The 20,112-nt window shown below is 60.0% G+C and overlaps 1 protein-coding gene across 9 annotated transcripts in view; it reads right to left on the bottom strand.

Moving 5' to 3' along the window:
• Positions 1 to 20,112, bottom strand: part of HDAC7 (histone deacetylase 7) — a 35,362-nt gene that overhangs the window by 4,540 nt on the left and 10,710 nt on the right. For 2 of the 9 annotated variants that reach the window (XM_089920595.1, XM_089920594.1), the window contains exons 2-20: positions 14,949 to 14,999; positions 11,345 to 11,758; positions 10,939 to 11,050; positions 10,252 to 10,367; positions 9,899 to 10,024; positions 9,427 to 9,518; positions 9,149 to 9,244; positions 8,832 to 9,012; positions 8,461 to 8,657; positions 8,123 to 8,296; positions 6,732 to 6,951; positions 5,328 to 5,461; positions 5,042 to 5,162; positions 4,738 to 4,787; positions 3,395 to 3,502; positions 2,414 to 2,469; positions 2,148 to 2,235; positions 927 to 1,046; positions 606 to 703 (exon numbers count right to left, since the gene is read on the bottom strand). In XM_089920595.1, coding sequence (XP_089776721.1) covers positions 606 to 703; positions 927 to 1,046; positions 2,148 to 2,235; positions 2,414 to 2,469; positions 3,395 to 3,502; positions 4,738 to 4,787; positions 5,042 to 5,162; positions 5,328 to 5,461; positions 6,732 to 6,951; positions 8,123 to 8,296; positions 8,461 to 8,657; positions 8,832 to 9,012; positions 9,149 to 9,244; positions 9,427 to 9,518; positions 9,899 to 10,024; positions 10,252 to 10,367; positions 10,939 to 11,050; positions 11,345 to 11,758; positions 14,949 to 14,999 — 2,554 coding nt within the window. Of the gene's footprint in view, positions 1 to 605; positions 704 to 926; positions 1,047 to 2,147; positions 2,236 to 2,413; positions 2,470 to 3,394; positions 3,503 to 4,737; positions 4,788 to 5,041; positions 5,163 to 5,327; positions 5,462 to 6,731; positions 6,952 to 8,122; positions 8,297 to 8,460; positions 8,658 to 8,831; positions 9,013 to 9,148; positions 9,245 to 9,426; positions 9,519 to 9,898; positions 10,025 to 10,251; positions 10,368 to 10,938; positions 11,051 to 11,344; positions 11,759 to 11,837; positions 11,919 to 14,948; positions 15,000 to 17,623; positions 19,648 to 20,112 lie in introns of those variants that run through there. The other 7 variants (XM_089920596.1, XM_089920597.1, XM_022572356.3 and 4 more) reach the window with 7 other exon arrangements.

The following is a 20,112-nucleotide window of genomic DNA, read 5'->3' on the forward strand; positions in this document are numbered from 1 at the left end:
CACAGATGCCAGGAACTCCCCAGCCCAGGGCTCCTACAGAATTAGCTCTCATCGAGAACACTCTAGAAAAGTATATGGAGACCTACTTCCAGGGTTCTCTTTTTCCAAATGGAGTATAGGAATCCTCAGAGTGAAAGATATAAGGGATCCTGAGCAAAGTCCCTCTTCTAGAATGGCCTTTCTTAAGCAACTCCCCCAATACGGACATCACCTGCTTGCTCTCCCTCTTTCTCCACAAGTTAAGTTTCTCAGTTCCTGTGCAGAGCTGCTCACTCCACCCTGCCCATCTCCCCGCACTCAGGTCAACACTGGCTCTTGGTAACGTGTGACATTATAAACTTTATAATATAAAGCACCCTTTGACCTTTCATTCTGTGTTTCCTGTCTTCCCACAGGGACTGGAGGCCCCTAGAGGCCAGTGTAACAGTGCCTTTCCCTTTGTTTGTCTCAGTCCATAGGCCCACTCTGGGGCTGGCTTGTAATGTCTAGTAATTGGATGAGGACAGGCTGGCCACCTGATCGCCTCCAACCTGGTGCTGTTGGAAAAGGGGAGGAGAGGGTGGCCTTGCTGGGCCAGGCCTCCTCTGGGTCCCCAGAGCACTTACCTGAAGGCGGCCAGGTACTCAGGATCCCCCACTGGGGGGTCCAGACCTCCAGCCCAGGCCACATTGACATTGAAGCCCTCACCGCTGCCAGCTCCCACCTGGAAAACAGGAGGCAAGAGAGACGTGAGGAGAGCAGAGTCCCAAGAGAGGGATCCCAGGATGTCAGTGCTGCAAGACCAGCTCATCCAGCCTCTTCACTTCCAGATGGAGAAACTGAGGCTCAGAGCGGCTAAACAGTCTGCCCAGATCACACAGCTAGTCGCGACAGGGGCAGAGTAAGGGCCACAAGGGAGAGTCAGTGGGGCTGGAAGGTGTGGTTACCTCATCCACAGCCCCACTGCCCGGGAAGAAGTTGCCATCGTCGTGGCGATGAAGGGAGATGTAGAGCACGCTGGGGTCCTGGTAGAAGGTCTGCTGTGTGCCGTTGCCATGGTGAACGTCCTGTGCAGGGAGATGGGCAGTGGATTACGGCAGGTCTGAAAGCAGAGACATGGAGACTGGGGCAGGTTGGAAAGGTTTCAAGGTCGGTGACCATTCTGAGGGTCAGGAGTCTAGACTGGGGGTGAGAACATGGGGGCTCCTAGAGCTAAACTGTCGCGTGACCCACGGGCACTCTCTGAGCCTCAGTCTCCCCCTGTATGTATAGATGTGTACATAGCACGCTAGGTGGGGGTAGCAATAACACGAAACCCTGAAGGAGAGGAAAGAGTACGTGCCAGGGAAGGATTAGTGCCAGGAGAGGGAAGAGTCCAGGGTCACACATGTCAGGAACTCTCGCTATTGTGTCTTGCCCAAGGTCACGGAGTGATGCAAGTGATGGAAACCATGCTCCGCAGCAGAGGGGCTGGACCATAAGGCCCAGCGCCGCCCCTCCAGGGAGAGCCATGGTAACTCACAGGACCACGCGTGGGCGCAAGTGTGGAAAGTTCCTCCACCCTCCTCCATTCTGTGTAGGAATGTCCCATAAGCAGATGTCAATGCAGAGTAGTTAGATGTCAAGGCAAAGCAGAGCACGAGGCCGTGCTCCAGAGCTAACAGGCCTCGGTTCAAATCACAGTCTCAGGACTGACGAGGTGTAGAGCTGTGTGCAAGTTACCTAACCTCTCTGTGCTCACGTTCCTCATCTGTAAACCAGGTCAGAGTCAGGGTTAAACATAAGCGGCGTGAAACCATGAATGTGTGGATGCGATGAGTGGTGTGTTGATGTTATGTGTTATTACTGGTCATTGCCTGCAGGAGAAAGGCAGAAGTGATCAGATCTGCAGAAAGAAGCCGACAGAGGCCAGAATACGGCATTCAAATGGCCCCTCCCCTGTGGGAGCTGAGGCCTTTCCATATACCATCTCCTCGGGGCCTCCCAACAGCCCCGTGATGGGGGCATTATCCTCACCGCATCTCCCCCGTTTTACACAGTGGGGGAACCGAGGCTCGGGGAGGCTAATGTGGAACTAGGCAGGACGTGAAGCCATGTCTCCTAACGCCAGGCTCAGGGCTCTTTCCACAGGCCTCTCGGACCTGACGGGGCCAGGACCCGGGACCCACCCAGTCCACGATGAGGATCTTGCTGGCCTTGCCCTGTTGTTGCAGCTGCCGGCAGGCGATGGCCACTGAGTTGAAGAAGCAGAAGCCCCTGGAAGGAAAAGAGAGGTCGTGTCAGCCCATTCCCTCCCCGTGCCGCACCCCCTCCACCTGCCTCTGGCCCGGCCCAGCCCCAGAAGGCTCAGAGGAAGGAGGGGGAACATCCCAACAGGAGGGCCTTGAGGGCCTGCCCCCTACCTCAGCCCACCCAGGCCTCCCCCAGGCCTTACATGGCTGTGGAATGGTCTGCGTGGTGTCCTGGGGGCCGAACCACAGCAAAACCGTTCTGGAAACAGAAAGTATGCTCGTCAACCGAACAGCCAGACCTCTGACCCGCACCTCCATGAACCTGCCCCCGCCCACCCCATCCCCAGGCTCCTCCCCCGAGAAGGGACCACAGGGCAAGAGCTGCCAGTGTGACTGACCATGACCAGGCTGGGTATCAAGGGCCCTGTGCTGACCCCCGGGCCGTGAACACAGAACCTCCCACCCCGGTGGCTCCTGGCTGTTACCACTTTGGAATCACAACAGCTGTTATTTGTTGGGCCAAATCTATGTGCCTGGCACTGTGCTGAGCACTGGGTAAATGCTGGATTTCATCCTCACAGCTCTCTGAGATAAACGTTATGTAATCTTCATAAGATAAACATTGTAATTATATCTGGTTTACAGACAGCAGAAACCTGGAGCTTCCGCGGGTTTGACAACATGTGCAAAGTTGCCTGGTTGCAGATGGTGGAGCCAGGACTTGGGCTGTGAGCTCCTAAACAGCAGGCGGGGCGGGGGGGGTGCTCGGCACAAGCCCCCGTAAGGTGCCCAGCCCGGAGCAAATGAGCAAATGAGCGCCAACCCGGTCTGTAAAGCCTCAGCATCACCAACAGGCGCTCTGCCAATGCACGGGGCTCCCGAGAAGCCCTGCAACTTGCCCACGGTCCACAGCGGGTCTGTGTTAACCGATCCTGGATGATCGTGACCCTGTCTCTCTTAGAGACCACAGGGCCAGGGGCACAGTGGCTTGCTTCCCCACCAGGTAACAGGAGCCTAGGGTTCAGATCTCATCTTGGTCCCCAGAGCTCTCAATTTCCCTTTCGAAACCCTGTGGTGATATCCAAGAGGAATGTGATGCTGGGTGTCGGGTCTGGCCTTCCCCGCTACCCCATCCTCTGCCTCCTTCCTCCGTGGCTTGCCCACCCTCCACTCGAACCTCCTACCTTTAGCTCTCGGGAAGCCACTTTGAAGGCGAGGTCAGTGACGCTGCCGGCAGCCCAGCGGGCCGCATTGGAGGAGTGCAGCTCGTTCCAGATGGTGTCGGTATCCACCTGCGGGGGCCAGAGTCAGGGCCCGCATCATCCAAGGCCTCCCACGGCAGCCAGGGCCCGGGGGGCGGTGCCCACCCCACGGCCAGGACCCCAGGGGCAGGGAGCTGGGCAGACGGCGCTGCCGCCCCACTGCCCCGCCGCCCAGAAAAGCAAGGCCTCCCGTGTCCCCCAGTCCCGGCACGACTTCTCCTTCCCAGCTTCAGTCCATATCACCAGCCCGCAACTGGCCAGCACTCTGCCGGCAGCATCGCGCCTGCCCCCCGGTCAGAGGAGGGGGCATGGCGTTACCTGGGCGGGACTTGGGGTTTGGGCCTGGAGGGGGTTTTAAGCCCCAGCTGACTCTGCTCAGGCCCTCGGGACCGTCGGAGCTCGAGGGGCCGTCTGCACCACTGTCTTCCACTCGGGGCCCCTAGCCCAGGCTGGGAGGCCCCCCAAACCCAGTCCCTGGGCCTCAAGGCTAGGGAGGGGCCGGGGGGCGTGATGGGGAGATGGGGAGGGCGAGGCGGACCGAGAGAGGCGAGGAAGGCAGAGAGAGTCGCAAGAGGCTGGAGAAAGAGAGAGAGACAGAGACAGAGAGGGAGCGGAGGGAGGAGAAAACAGAAGCAACAACAGTTGGAAAAATCAGAAAGTGGCAAGAAATGGGAAGTTGTGAACAGGGCGCTGACCGGCTCCCACGCAGCCCCCCAGCGACAGCTCCCATTTCCCTCCAGGACCGGGCCTCCGTCCCCGGCCTCCACACGCCCGGTTTGGTTTGCACAGGGACCTTTTGAGGGGAGGAGAGCACTGCCAGCACGCAGAAGTCCCCCGGCGGGGTGAGAGGGAGCAGGGAAAGCTAGGGCGTGGGAGGGACAGGCCTGGGTCGCCAAGGACACCAGAGGCATCCCTGCAGCCCCAGGCCGGGCAGCCCACTCCAGTGACGCAAAGCAGCCTGGAGGCCAGCGTGCTCACGACGGGAGACGAGCCCCGGGCCCGGGCCCGGGCCCGGCCCTGCTCTTTGGGCCTCCTCAACATCCACCAAATGCCTTGCAAGTGTGAGGGATGGGACTCCACCCTCAGGAGGACATGCCCGCCACAGGGAGCTTCCAGCCGGCACAGGGGCGCTACGGGAGAGCCCCTGGCCCACGGGGCCCGGCAGAACCACAAGAACAAGCAGGCAGGGGCTGGGCCTGGGAGAACGCAAGGGAGGAGGTCTGAGAGCCCATGGCCACGCGCGCTCGAGACCTCGGCACACTTACCCCAACGCCACCGCAGGGCAGCATCACGAACATCCGCTGTGCCAGAAGCCCTGTGGGGAGAGGTCCAGGTGTGTGAGCCGAATCTGCTCTGCCTCCGGCTGGGAGCGGGGAAGCTCTGAGAAGAGGGCCAGGCAGGGTGGGCAGGGAGGGGTGGAGGTGGGCAGCCGAGGGACTAAGGGCGGCATGAGGGTGTCCCGGACGCTGGAGGGACAGGCTGGGCGGAGCTAGGACTAGAGCACAGGGGATGCTCAGGCTGGGTGAGCCAGGGTAGGTCTGGGGGCCCCACGCGCCATCGGTTCCCTACCTGCCAGCTTCCCATTGTCCAGTTTGAGGCGGCTGAGCGGGTTGGTGCCATAGAGGAGCACGTGCCGCTCCGAGTGCACTGACTGCAGCTCCTCCAGGGAGGCCTTCCGGCCCCGTAGAGACTGAGGAAGGACCCACAGGGCTCCTGAGCCCCTGCTCGGCCCCTTCCCTGCCACTCCCACCACCCCGCCGCCCCTCATCTCACTCTGGCTCCAGGGCCTCCCAGCCCCTTCCCTTCTGTGACCCTCAGCTCCTCCGACCCCACAGCCCCTACGCTGCCTCCTTACCTCACACTGGCTCCGGAGCCCCCGCTCCAGCAGCCGGGACCAGATGCTCTGGATGCGGCCTGCGTGCTCCGGGTGCCGGCTGTTGTCTCCGCAGGAGCACTGGTGCTTCAGCATTACTGAGTCATAGACCAGCCCTGCGGGGAGCAGGGGTCAGGGCCAGGGCCCCGGGGAGTCCCCACCCCCAGCCCCACCATGGAGCCAGGCCGGGCACGCCCTCCACACCCCCGCACAGCCCCACATGCCCCATCCTGCCCCTCGGAGCCCGTACGCACACCCCCAGCTGCTTACCCAGGCGGCCTTGGGTACCTCACCCACACACCACGCAGCCCCGGCCAGCACAACCGCCACCCAGCCGCTGCCTTCCCGACTCACTGACCCCCCTCACGTGGCCCAGGGACAATGACCATGACCTCAAGAGCTCAGAGCCTAACACAGGGAGGCCTGATGCCAGGGGCTCGCACTGGATGTCAGGACCCAAATAGGCGCCCCCAAACTGGGAGCTGGGAAGTCCACAGTGGGCCACGTGACAGGACAGATGCAGTTTTGGGGAAGTGACTGTTTCAGCCTGACCAGCAGGACGCCCAGAGGAAGGCCCTGCACGCTGCCAGTGGGAGGGTCACTTTCAGAACATCTCAGGACATTAGGGTCTTCAGAATGCTCACAGCATTTGACCCGGGGATGCCACTCCTTGACAGTGACCCTCGGGAAACAATCCCAGGGATGAGGGGAGATTTATAGAAATTTACAAGGAAATTCAAATGAGCAAAAATGAGTAACCACCTAACTGCTCAACCCATAGGAAACCTTTAAACAAAAATACTGTGATGACATACTACAAGATCTCATTTTTAAAGTTTAATTATATCACAAGGTGTTCATAACGTGCAAACTGAATGAAGCAGGGTACAAAATGTAGCCACAAAATGTACTGTATGTGGGATTTATAGATGTGGCTAAAACAAAGACTGGCTTGAAATATGGCAGCATTTACAAGGGGTTGCCTCTGGGTGGCGGGGATACTGGCTGGTGATTTTTGTTCCATTCTTAGGCTTCTCTGTGTTCTTCAAAATTTCTAAAATGCTCTTGAGTTATTTTCACAAGCAGAGCAACAATAATAAATATCACTTTTGAGGGCCCGGGCTAGTCGTCCGGAGACCTGAGTTCTTAGCTTGACCTGACTGCCAGCTTGCTGTCCCCTTCGATTTCCTGAGCCTGGGTCTCCTCAGTTGTAAAATGAGAACAGCCAGTTGCTCCACGGGACACTGGGGGGATCTCATAAGACTAAGAAAGTGTTCTGTGGCCTCGAAAAATGTCCTGAGTGAACCATGACACAGACATGGTCCTCTGCCCCGAGGCTCCGTGTGCACGCAGCCACTTCCTCCTGCCCTCCAATCCGGGCCTTACCTGTGGTGAAGGGCAGGGTCCGGGCAGGGGTCTCTGAGCTGGGCAGGACACGGGCCTGGCTGGTGGGCTCTGGGGTTGGCAGGGAGGCAGGCGCGGCTGGGGAAGACTGAGCCCTGGACAGAGGCCGGTGACCGCCCTGGGCCAGGGGAGGCAGCACGGAGTCCCCAGTGGCTCCCCGGGGGAGCCGCCCAGCCAGTCGCTGCTGCTCCCAGAGGTACACCTGAGGGACACAGGGGTCTCAGTCTCCAGGTTCTCAGTACCCTGCTCCATCCACCTCTGCCCACAGCCTTGGAAACCTCCAGGCAGGCCCCTTTTCTGCAGAAGCCTCTGGCCCTGCCTCCCAGCTGGGCTCTGGCCTTTGAGTCGCTGAGCTCCCTGCCCCCACCAACCCCCCGAAAGGTCTGCACCCCAGACTGACCACCCTATTCCACCAGAGCTCCCTGGGCCCTCGAGGCTCCAAGGTGAGAAGTGAGAACCTGGGTGAGGGGCCTCAGGCTGGCTCTGACCAGGATCTCCTTGTCTCCAAGGACTGCCAACCACCCAAGGACACAGGGACCTGAGTGAGCCTACACATGTGTGGCCTGCTGCCACGTGTTACGGGCTGAGTTGTGTCCCCTCCCACCTCATATTTAGGATGGAAATCCTAACCCCCGGTCCCTCAGAATGCGACCTGATTTGGAGACAGGGTCTTTACAGAGGTACTCAAGTTAAAAATGAAATCATTAGGGTCAGCTCCAACACGACTCTGGTCCTTATGAAAAGGGGAAATTGGGACACAGACGTGGACAAGAAGAAAGAGGATGTGCAGACCCAGGGAGAAGGTGGCCGTCTACAAGCCAAGGAGAGAGGCCTGGGACGGCTCCTTCCCTCACAGCCCTCAGAGGGAACAACCCTGCCAACACCTTGATTTCAGACCTCTAGCCTCCAGAACTGTGGGAAAATAAGCCCTGTCGTTTAAGCCACCCAGTTTGCAGCACTTGTTACAACAGCTCCAGCAAACCAATACCCCACGGCTTGACTTGCACAGTTGAAGGGCTGAGCCCATCTCTGCCACACCTCCTGCCCTAGCACCTTCCTGGAAACAGTACAAGCGCTCACAGGGGAGAAGTCCTAGGGCAGGAATGTGTGGGGCTCTGTGAAAGGCCAGTCTCGCTGCTGGACGAGGGACACAGCTTCACCCTGAGATGGGAAGGCTGCCGGAGGGTGCGGCACGTGTATGTGTGCATGTGTCTGTCTGTCTGTCTGTAACTTGCTGTGGATTTGGCAGAGGAACTGTGTGTCCCAGAGCTGTCCCCTGCGCTGATATCCCATCTCCCTCCCTTCCATCTTTACCAGGCCCCAGAGTCTCCTGACTATGCCTTCCACCGAGGGGCACCTGGGCACTACCATACCTGCTGGTGCTGCTGGAGAGGAACAGGGCCTCGGGCCTCATGCTGCCCATGGCTGGACTCCCTGTGTTCCAAGCCGTCATCCCCCAGTGGCCCCACTCCCCCGCCATCTGTCTCGAGGTCCTCAGCCGAGGGTATCTGCTGCAGTCGGGGCTTCTCACTCGGCTTGGCTGGCCTCTGGGGAAGGGAGATGCTAGCTGAGAGACATGCTGGGCCCCCAGGAGCCACACGTCCTCCCTCTGACCCTCCAGATCTCTGCCCCTCCTAAGTCTCCCTTCTTTCAGCCCCCAGGGGCCCAGTTTAGCAACCCCTCACCACCTCCCCTACCCAGTTCCACTCACCTTGATCAGCTGCACATGAGGTTTGAGCCGCTCCAGGCGGGGCTGCAGGGGGCCCAGCAGTGGGGGGGCAGTGGCGCTTGGGGGCAGGGGCTCTGAGCGGGTCCGGCTCAGCGGCCGGTGGAGGCCTGACCCGGAGGGCCGCTCGGTGGTCAGTAAGGACTGGGCAAAGTGGAAGGGCAGGGGCCCAAGCCCGGGCACTGGAAAGAACGGGGTGGGGGGCATAAGGAGGGAACCACAGGGAGGAGCAGGAGGAAGCAAGGGTGGGGCGGGGAAGGGGGAGGGGGCGAGCCAGGAGGAAGGGACCCTGCCCACGCTTGGCCTTCAGCAGGGTGCAGGGATCCAGCCCCTCTCCTGTAGAAGCTGGGACTCACCAGTCAGCAGGGGGGCGTGAGAGACCGAAGGATCCAGGAGGAGAATGGGCTGCAGGCGAGAAGGCAGGGGGCCTCCAGCCTCGGGCTCCAGGCCATGGGGCAGGAAGAGGGGAGCATGGGGACTCGCCAGGACTGGTCCCCGAGGGCCCAGAGTCGCATGGGTCCTGCGGTCACCATCAGCCTGGAGGAGAGGTGGGGAGCATCACAGGGGAGAAGATCCCAGCAGGGAGACGGTGAAGGCCATCAGGTGGGGTGTAGAAGAAGGGAGAGAGAGATGTCGGGCGCTTGGGGTGGGGGAGGGCACCTCAGCCACTCACCCTGGCAGGGGCGGGCAGCCCCAGCGTGATTGTGGGCAGCAAGGCGAACGGAGCCAGAGAGGTCTCCTGCAGCCGCAGCCGCTGGCCCAAGAGCGCCTGCCATGGGAGCAGGGCAGGGGTCACCGGTCCCAGACCTCCACCCCTGGGCACGCCTTCCCCAGAACCCCCAGGAGGCTCCGGTGGGGGCTGCCCAGACCCTGCGGCCCCAGCCTGGTCGGGCCGCCTGCTGAGAGGAGCCTCAGAACTGCCCCCGAGAGCCCAGCCTGGCAACGCCTTACCTCGGAGCCCAGGACCGGGTTGGGGCCGTGCTCGCTGTCATTGGGGGAGCTGCACCCTGACGCCGGCGTGCTGCTACTACTGGGGGAGGAGTCTGAGGGTTGGGGAGAGGGGGACGCGCAGTCAGGGGCCAGGAGGCGGGGCCAGGAGGCGGGGCCAGGAACAAACCCCTTCCCCAGTGGGCGGGCTCTGCTTCCTGCTTTCTTCCCAGCAGGGCGGGCAGAAGGGAGGCCGCCAGCAGTCTCCAGTGCGTTTGGACACTAATTTGTTTAGCGTGCCCCTTCTTCTGGTCAGGCGGCAGCTTAGCCAACAGAGCAAGGAGGCGGGGGTTCTGCCCCAACTTGCGCCCTGGCGAGTGTGTAGGACACCCCCCGACAGATACCCATGGCAGCCCTGAGGCGGGCATCCCTTGTCTGGGTGGGGCCTGACCCAAAGGGACCGGGCCTGCCACCCGCCCACCGCGCCGGGCCTCACCGCCGAGGGTCTCTGCCGGCCGCCGCCGGAGGCTGGGCGGGGCGCTCTCCTTCCGCAGCAGCGGGTTCTTCCTCCGCTCCAGGGACTTTTTGGGCTTGTAGCGCAGCTTCAGGTTGGGCTCAGAGACTGTGGGAACACCGGCGTTACTAGGCCCACACCCCCCCACACCCCCCACCCCGGTCTCTGGCCTACGCCCTCCCTCCCAGTCCTCTCTGAGAGAGGCCAGAGAAGGCAGTGCCAGAGAGAAAGCCACCGGGTGCAGACTGTCCCCTGCCCAGCCAGGCCCCCCTCCCTGACCCTCATCCAAGGTCCTTCCTTTCCCCTGGAGGTCCCTGCCGGCCTGTCCCACGCACCTGTCTTACGCAGAGGGAAGTGTTCTGGGGGGTCGCTGGGCAGGCTGGGTACAGGAGGCAGGAAGCTGCTGAGCATGGAACGGGCAGCTCCTTCCGTCTCCAAGGGCTCAAGAGTTCTGTGGAGTGAGTGCCAAGGCTGCTTCAGAGGGGCAGGCATACCCAGAGGCCTGACAGCCATCTCATTCCACCCTTTGGGACCTGCTAAGGAAGGCAGCAGCCCGCAGGGTCAGGAAGTGCCTCGCCGGCAGGAATACCGGCCATCTCCAGGTGGCAGCATTGGGCCACCCATCCTACCTGCAGCCCACTGGTGATGCCGCCCTCGGACCTAGGCATAGGAGCCAGGGTCCGGGGCTTGGATAAGGGCCAGACACAATGGCAGGATCCTGTTCTAGGAATCAGGATGTTTTTGTGATTACAGGAAGATATAAAGAGAAAAGAAAGCTAGCGCGGTGTGTGTGTGAGAGTGTGTGCGACAGGCGGGGGAGGAGCGATAATTAAAGGACAAGAGAGCAGGTATCAGTTGGGAGAGGGGTTTGGGGGAGGCCTTATGATTAGAAGTGAGGGGTGGGGATCAGGTGATGGGCAGCTGGGAGGAAGAGGGGGCGAGTGTACGTGTGCTCACAGGTTGACATCCAGGGAGGAGGGGCGCGGCAGGGACACGAGGGGGCAGGTGGGAGAGGAAGTTACCTGTAGGGAACGCTGGGGCTATTGGGATGGACCGTCCTCTCTAAGGCTGCCTGCTGTTTCTTCAGAATCACCTCTGCCAGCTTCTGCTTGACCACACTGCTGGCTACGGCACCTGCAGGGGCAGAAATCATCAGTGGGCTGGGGGTGGGTGGACTGGTGGCCTCCCTGGAACATTCTCTGCCCGTTGCCCTGACCACGCCCCCAGGACGAGGCATCCCAGGGACCCCTCAGGCAAGAGCCAAGCCTGAGGCCCCACCTCTTCCGTGAAGCCTACGGGTCCGCCTTCACCCCCACCCACATTCGCCGGCAGCGCCCAGCAAGCAGAGGGGGACCCAGGCCGGCACTCCCACCTCCCGTGCCCACGAAGGAGGCCGTGGACACCGGCTGGGGAGGCCTCCATGCTTACTGCGCTTGCTCTTGTCCTTATTGAGAAGCTGCCGCAGCTCCTGCTCCTGCTGCCCCACCTGCAACTCGGGCAACGGTGTGTCCATTGAGAGCTGTGGGGAGGGCCGGCCGCCCAGGGAGGGGCGAGGAGTTGGAGACGGAGACGAGGGTCTGGGGAGGCTGAAGGGAGGGAGGGGTGCCGGGTCTGAGCTCGAGGCTGCTGCGTGCGTGGGGAGCTCTATCTTTACCCTCATGGTCTCCGCCGAGCGCTGGGTCTGCAGGCCAGCCAGGAAGAGGTGGTGGTGCAGGCGCTGGGGGTGCTGCAGGGCCAGCAGCGTGGGCTCCGGCGGGGGCTCCACCGGGGGCCGCTGGCCCACCCGCAGGTCCATGGGCTGGGGCTGAGGGCCTGGCGTGTCTGCGCAGGGCCTGGGGCAGCCTGAGCACACAGAGAGGGCAGGGTCGGCCGGAAAGCTCTGCAGGTGCACGGTTACCTCATCAGCCTCCTTCAGATTCACCTGACGATGGTAAAACACCCTCCAGGGACCTCTTCCGCACTGCATCCTCCCCACAGTCCTGCACGGTAGTTATTTTCAAGCCTGTTTCACCCATGAGAAAGGAGGTCATATAAACTACACAGTCTATCGCTGGTGCTGTGTGGGTTGAGCTTTCTGACTCCAAGCATAGAGTTTTCCACGAAATACGCTGCCTCTCCAGGCCAGGATTGGGGGCTGTAGGGATTTAGAGAGGGGCTGAGGGCCCTTTAGTGATACATTCTGGGCCCTGGCCTCTCCTTCCCTTCTTCCCACCCTGGAAGGAGGATTGGGCCCAGCTGCCCTCTGATGAGCTGCGCTCGGACACAGCGATCGGACAGGCAGTCCCCTTTGTTCAGCCTCCAACCCCAAAGGGCGTCCCAGGCCCTCTCCGTTGCCATCCTCCCTACTCTATCCTAGGCCACAGGATAAAGGAGAGGTGCCTCAAAGCCACAGCCAGCCCTGGCCTGCACCCTGGGCCTGCACAGCCCACATGCCCGTGGAGCCTGCGCCCAGGTACCCTCAGGCCAGCTCTGGGCCTCAGCAGCCTCAGCTGCCTCTTCTCGAGTGTCCCCTGCACCCATGCCAGGAGCACCCTGCCAAGGCTGTGGATGCAGGGGCTATTTATAACTAGCTGTCCGACCAGGTCCTATGCCCGCACCGCCTGCTGGGCCAGGCCGGGCTCAGCAGCCAGAGACATTCTGAGGCGCTCAGAGGTGGACAGTTATCCTGGAGAAGGGGAAGCAGGGGGGGCTGGGAGCAGGTGCCCTCAGACAGGGCACGCAAGCGGGGAAGCCTTTCCGGAGAGGCCTCCTTCAGCTCATCCAACGCTGGGCCTCCCCGATGGGGGCAGCCACAGGCCGTCCTCTGGGCCTGAGCCGGGAGGACTGGAAGGACTGGAAGGACTGAGGAGGACTGTGGCAAAGACCAGCTGGGGAGTCAGGAAATGCGGCATCTGGGCCCGACTCAACCGTTATCTTAACATCCATAGCACACGTGCACAATCGCTGCAAACCCTTCTACCTCATCACCCCTGTAGGCCCTGGGAGGTAGTTATTACTATTCCCACGTGAGGAAACTGAGGCGCAGGTGAAGGGACCTGGCCAAGGCCACCCAGCTCGGGGCACAGTGAGCTCGGGTTCCGTCCTGCTGAGGCCACTGCTCCGTCTCCGTCTTCCCATTGACTTCCAGGAAGTCACCTCCCCTGCCCCACCCCCAGAGGGGTCTCTCACTGGGCAAAGGCAGAGGGGCTTGCAGTAGGTGGTCACTCAGCGGTGTCTGTTCTCACATTCTCTGACCGTGAGGTGGACACAAGAGAGGAGCAGAGGAGGGAGATGCCCTCACGACTCTCTGGATGTCAAGAGACCGGAGCAGGTGTCTGGGCACCCGATATGGCCAAGAGCAGGCAATGCACTGCTTTGATGTTCCCACCTCTTGTTCATGTGTCCACCCAGGGACCCCAAATTCTCATTCTGGTTCCGTCTGGGCCTCTGATGCCATTGCACTCCCGCCCCAGGAAAGGTCTCAGTCTTTCCACGTCAGGTGTCCTGGCTTTCCGGGGTGACTCCCCTGGTGATGCAAGAGGGCCCTCAGGGCACCCAGGCCAGGCCACCCAGACTTCAGCCATACAGACTGGGAGCAGCCCCCTCCCTCTCCCCCAGCAATGCCTCGGCCTCCAGAGCAGAAGGCTGCTGGGAACATGGGAGGGGCTCTGCCTGCAACCCTGGCAACGCCTCTCAGGGTGACTCAGCATTTGGGGGTCTCCACGGTCTGATGCTAAGCCGGCTTCTGTCAGCTTTGCCTCCCACATCTGAACACGGACCCTCCGCCTCAGCCGTCTGCTCCCGTCCAGTCACAGCCCACGTACCTCTGAGCTTTAGCTCACAACGTCCCCCTGCTGGTGCCGTCCTCCTCCCTTGAGTCTACTTTTCCAGATCCTACCCTGACTTCCAAGCCCAGCTGGAGTCTTCCCTCTTTCCTGGACCCAGCCCAGTGCCCTGCTGGGTCAAGCCCTCTTCTGGATTTCCATCACACTGGCTGCTCTGTGCCCTGAAAGCACCGCCCAGGCAGGTACCAAATCTGAATTAAGCTCCAAGGGCAGGGACTTGGTTTTGCCTACTGCTCACTATCCCATCACCTAGAATAGTACCTAGCAAGCGACAGGCACTCAGTAAATACTGTTTGATTCGATGAATAAATCTCTATATCCTCGGTGCCCTGGAACAGAGGTGGGGTTCATTAATGTTTCTTTTTCCAATTTCTAAGTTTTTAGAAAATTACACAACTAGGAGAACTACGTAACAGTAGGTGGTGAACTTACTGTTTCTTGAATGGATGGACAAACTCCTTAATCAGCTACCCCCTCCTTTGGAACTGGTCACGTATCGCATTCGACTATTATTTCCCTTTTTACTTGTGTATCTTGTCTCCCCACCTGCCTGTAAGCTTTTGATGGCTAGGACTGAATCAAAGAGGATAGCGGCCTTCCTTTCTCCCTGCCGTAGTTTGGGTGTCAGGTGTGCACCTTGCACCCAACAGGCCCTCGTCCGGTCCAGCCCCTGCCCCCGCCCCATGGGCACGTCCTAAACCCTCCTCGCCCAGCACGGCCTAACAGCAGCGGGGGCAAGGAATGGTGAGAGGCCCACGGAGAGGGGTCCTCTCCCTCCCGCCCGAGCAGCACGAGGCATCTTCCCACCCCGCAGGGCTGGTGTGAGGACTGCAGAGCCTACAAATGAGAACGTGACGCCTTGCCCAGAGCCCCCGAGGCAGGGGTCCGAGCATAAGTATTAGCTTCCTACTTGCCTTCCTGTTTCACTGCACCAGCATGGACAAGGAGAGCATCCTACCTTTCTTTTTCCTGTTGTGCTTCCCAGCTCTGGGGCCAACGTGGATCCAGAGTTGCCTCTCTTATCCCCCCTCTTACCCCTTCCCCACAAAACCCCAACTTCGCCCCCTCCCCCAGAACCCCAACCTCCCAACTCTCTGGCCAATCAGCCAGCCACCGTTCTGAACCACCCCTGAGCTCCTCGCCCCGCTTCTGTCCTTTCCAGCGCATCTTCCACTCCCCACCACACTCTCCCTCAGGCCCACTCTTACCTGTGCCAGGGGGACTGGGGCAGTGGGCACCCGGGCTCACCTGGGTCCCATCTGTAGAGAGAAGAGAGATGGAGTGAGGCGGCTGCCAGGAGGGGCAGGGGAGGAGGAAGAGAGAGGGCCAAGCCAGGCAGGCCACCTGCTGGTCCAGGAGGCCCCACTCCAGCCCGAGGGCACCTCCACCAGAAGCTAAGGGAAAAGACAAGACCCCACCCCATTCCTTTCCTCGGACTCCCGTGCCGCCTGAGAGCGATCCCCAGCTCCATCTTCCTCATCTGATCTTTCAAGCGGCTCAGGTATCTTTCTCCGCCGGAGCTCAGTCCACAGCAAGAAACTCAGGAGGCCCTGGTTTACGCAACGGTGCCCTCAGCCCTCCCTGATGTGCTCAGATACAATCTTCCTTGGGCAGCCAAACCAGGCTCCCCTAGCCCGAAGGGGGAGAAGAGGGCTGGGAGGTGAGGTGGGAGAGCACGGCTGCTAAGACTGCACTAAGGATGCCAGGAGGGAGATGGGGAGAAAGGGAGAGCAGGCCTGGAAGGGGAGCTGCGGCCCCCTCTGAGGCTTCCACAGTGCGGGAGGGACCGGGTCGTGGCCTGGAGGTCAAGTCAGATCTGGTGGGAGCTGTGAAGTGGCGGGTCTGGAATGCATAGCTCGAGGGCCCCACGGTAGGAACCCCTTTCCTCCTCCTGCCCCATCCTGGGTCCTGCAGCCTCTGTGCCCCCCGAAAAGAGAACCACTCAGCCTTTTTCATGGATGACCTCAAAAAGAAGTCTTTCCTTCTGGAAATGGTCACCTCTCCCAGGCTCCTAGGCTCAGCCCAGGGCCCTCCATTCCGTTCAGAACCCATGGAACCCCACGGTAGGGCCGGTGCTGTCGGCAGCCGAGAGGCCCGGGGATCCCAGGGACTGGCTGGGGTGGGGAAAGACAGAGCTGAGTCCTGAGGCCACCTTTCCCTCCTGCTGTCCCAGCTCAGGGCCAAGGGGATGGAACCTGGAGCCTGGAGGCCTCCTGGAGGGGGATGTGGTAGAAGCCCTCCTCGGGCAGAAGGGGTATCTTCTGAAGGACAACTGACGGGCGTTGCACTACTGCCCAAGGGGCAGCCCCAGTCCTCTTCCAGAAGCTGGAAAAGGAGAATTCCCTGCAGGCGGGAGCCTCTGGGGGAGGCGGCAACTCTGGGCACAGAGAGACTCCCACCAACTGCCCTCAGACACTAGTGGCCTACGTTTTGGATGAGGACATTTGGTAGGGAAATGCGGCTCCACCTGTTCAAATGCTGCCCGTTCTTTGAAGTCCAGCACGAGGCCATCTCCTCATGAAGCTCACCCTGACCACACCCCCCCACCATCCACAGCACCCACTCTGTACCCACCACCTCGACACTCCGTTAATCAAGGTCTCTGCGGTGCCACGGCTAAGCCATGCCCATCTGCTCCTAACACCTTGCTGGGCACCTGGCATGCTCTGTTAGGAACTGGTGACTTGAACACAATGACGCTCCCCTGGCCCCCTGCCTAGCACATGGCATGCCTATTTCTCAGGGTTTGTAAGCCTCAAGGAACAGGAGTAGGGGAGGCAGCCTCCCCTCCCCAGGATGTGGTAGTCCCCTACCCTGGACTCTCTTAGGACCTCCCCTTTCTTCTGCGGGACCTGGTCCTCCAAGAGAGGTTTCTGAACTGGACTTCTGGGTGCAGTCCCGGAGACCGTGTCTGGCCTGGAGTCCTTGGCCTCCAGTCCCTACCTCCTGGGAATTCTCCCCTAGCTCCCTCGGTCCCTGCCTGAGGGCTGGCCAGCAACACTCACGCGTGGGAGCACAGCCAGCTTCTCTGTGCCCAGCTCCCCTGGTAACCATGGATTCCGGACACCGTGCACCCTGTGGATAGGACAAAAGCTAATGGCCCTGAACTCTGTCGTGTTTGTTACGGGGCCCAAAAGGGATGTTCTGTGATGATGATCTATGATGATATAAACTCTGTTCAGAAAAGCTGTGTGTGTGTGTGTGTGTGTGTGTGTGTGTGTGTGTGTGTGTGTGTACTGCTGACAGGGGCAGCTTCTAAAACCAATGCCTTGAAAAAGTTCTGCTTCTCCTCCAACCCCCTAGGTTTGTACTGAGAGCCTTTGGATTCAAAAGAGCCCAGAGCAACAGAGATAAGATCTGGGGGACAGCTCTCCTGTGTACCAGAGAGAGGAGAGTATCTAAAGGCACCCAGTCAGTGGCTGAACTGAAAGCAGAAAGCGGCATCCCAGGCTTGGGGATGAATCTGGGGACCCCTCTTCTCATCAGCCCCTCTCAGAGCGCTGTTACCATTAATTTGGGGTCAGACTGAAATAAAATCAGGAGTGAATGGACCCGAGGGACAGAAAACACTGCGTAGGGCTAGACCCTTCTCCACACAGCTCCGGACCTGGGTGGAGAGCTCTCATTTCTGGAATCCTGGCCACTCCCCTATTTCTACCTTCTTTGGAAGCAACTCTGGTCAGGCTGAAGAGGCAGTTTACCTCGTGCTGCGGTTCCTATCAAGTCACCTTCCCCAACCAGACACCTGATCTTACCCAGAAATCCCACCCTAATGGGTCCACCCCGGCCCTCAGCAACCTCCAGCACAGACACAAATGCCACTCTTCTGTCCCCTAAGCACAAGCTGGCCTCCCACTCCTCCCCTGTTGCCCCAGGCCCTCACCTGCCCAGCAGATGCGACTGGAAACCCGAGCCTGGCCTGACCGCCTGCTCTCCCGCTGCTGCCAGCCCTGCATCAGGGGAGGGCTTCCCCAGGAGCAACGCCACCCACGAGCCCCCTCCTGACGCCTCTGATGTCTTTGTCGAGGCTGTGTCCCTCTCCCTGGTCTCCTGAGGAGCTGAAAAAGGAGAAGCAGGCAGACCCAGGCCCTGCAGGCAGAGGAAAACAGGCAGGAGCAAGAGGCCAAGCCCTGGGTCCAGGGCGGACTCCCTCCACCACCCCGCTGCCCTCCTCAGCTCGGGTCTGCTTCCCCTGACATGGGCAGACGAAGTTTGACTTCGCGGGGGGCTGGCAAAGAAGACAAAGCTGGGGGTGAAATGGCTTCAGGAAGGTCCAAGAATAAACAAACAGAAGAGAGAACATCATGGTTGCCTGACTCTCCGACAAGAGTGAGGACTGTGCAGCGTACGTTAGGACCTGATGGGGCTTTAGAGATTGTGCAGGCCAACACTCTCACTTCCCAGGGAGGGAAAGAAAGAGGGCAAGGGGCTATGTCATGATCACCCAGCAGGTCAGTGGTACAGCCAGGCCAGACCAGACCAGTGCAGGGGGAAACCCAAGAAGTGGATCCCAAAAGCAGGTACTAAGTACCTCTGTGTGAGGTCACTGGTCCAGGTCTTTTTTTTTTTTTTTTTTTGCGGTACGCGGGCCTCTCACTGCTGTGGCCTCTCCCGTTGCGGAGCACAGGCTCCGGACACGCAGGCTCAGCGGCCATGGCTCACGGGCCCAGCCGCTCTGCGGCATGTGGGATCTTCCCAGACCGGGGCACGAACCCGTGTCCCCTGCATCGGCAGGCGGACTCTCAACCACTGCGCCACCGGGGAAGCCCTGGTCCAGGTCTTGAAGGGATGGAAAAGTGAATAAAACCCGGCTCTCACTTTAAGGAGTTTAAGGTACAGCCCACAGGTGTTGTTTTTTTTAATTGAAAAGTGTACTACTTGCAGACACTAAAGTAATTCAAAGAGCCCCTGAAAGTATGAAACCAGAAGTTTCTCACTCATCCAACTCCCTAGAACTTCCCTAGACTCAACCCCTTTTAACAGTTTCTTGTGTTCCCCTTCCAGAAATTCTCTGCTGGTTATTAATTCTATTGCTCATTATCTTGGCACCAGGCTGCTTATTACTCAGATTTATCCAGAGCCCAGTGGACTGCACGCTGGCTGGAAACTCCTGCCCCATTAAGTGATAGAAGCGAGGGTCCACAGAACAGAGGACATTGGCTTTGAGGTCAGATGGACCTGGGTTCAAACTCTGACTCCCTCAGTGACCGGCAGGGAGAGCCAGGGACACGTTGCATCCTGGGCAAGCCTTGGCTATGCCTCTGAAATAAGAGGATAAAGAACAGGGACTGGGAAGAGGTCGTGTGAGATGAGCAGTGCTGTGTGTGAAGCAGGGAGCACATGGCGGGTGCTCCCGCAATGGTCGTGATTCATACTGCTTGCTCCCGAACTAGTCTGCAGCCTCCCTCTGGCACAAGCATTTCAGTGTCTGGTACCACCTGTGTCCTCCCCTCGTCTGCCACAGTCCACTGTCTCCCAGATGTATTCCCGGTCCCATCTCTTATCCCGACTCTCCCAACCACAGGCTCTTCTCTTTCTCCGCCATCTGAACTTTTGTAAACTAATACTTTACTATGTGCCGGGAGTTGTTCTAGGTGCCCTACGTTTGCTAATTCGCCTAACCCTCATGACAAACCTATGAGGTGGTTACTGTTTTTATCCCCATTATATAGACTAGTCAACTGAGGCCCAGCAGTATTAAATAACTTGTCTGAAGGCACATAACATGGGAGTGGCTGAGCTGGGACTCGAGCCAGGCAACTGGGCTCCAGAATCCATGTGCTCAAGCAATACTCTCCACTGTGCTCCCCAGCACTTCCACTGCCACAGGCCAGCGGGTGGACAGCAAATGCAGGACCCGGCAGGGCACAGGAAACGATCAAAACATCCCATAGCCCCCCCCCCCCCCCCCGAGACCCGAACCGGCGGCCAACTCCAGCCCTGCTGCGGGTTAGAGGGCAGAAGCTGCCTGTTCCACCTTTGGGCCCCCGTGAAGACAATCCCCCCAAATCACTTAGAGATAGCAACTGTTGACTGTGCAGATTCTAAGAAATGATTTCGTACTGTATGTGGGGACAGGAGCCGGCGACCTTGGAAGAGCACCGGCTTCATCTTCCAGGCGGTCGGGTGCCCTGCCCTGTCCCTTCTTTAGTTGCTCCCAAGTCCCTCTGAGGCTTTCTCAAAGCACGCTCCGCTGGGAGGGCGGGCGGGGCGGGCAGAGGCTCGGCTCCCAGGTGAGCGGCCTGGGATGTGGACCTGCCCAGACAAAGGCCTCCAGTCAGGCCGAGGCAGGGGGCCGGCGCTCTGCAGGCTCAGCAGCTGTGCGCCAGGCAGGAGGCTGGACGTGAGGGCCGCAAGGCCGGCCCTCCGCCT

The sequence above is a fragment of the Delphinapterus leucas genome, chromosome 11 (assembly GCF_059928025.1).
Source record: "Delphinapterus leucas isolate spDelLeu-1000000601 "Yukka" chromosome 11, BTC_Dleu_Yukka2, whole genome shotgun sequence".
Taxonomy (NCBI): domain Eukaryota; kingdom Metazoa; phylum Chordata; class Mammalia; order Artiodactyla; family Monodontidae; genus Delphinapterus; species Delphinapterus leucas.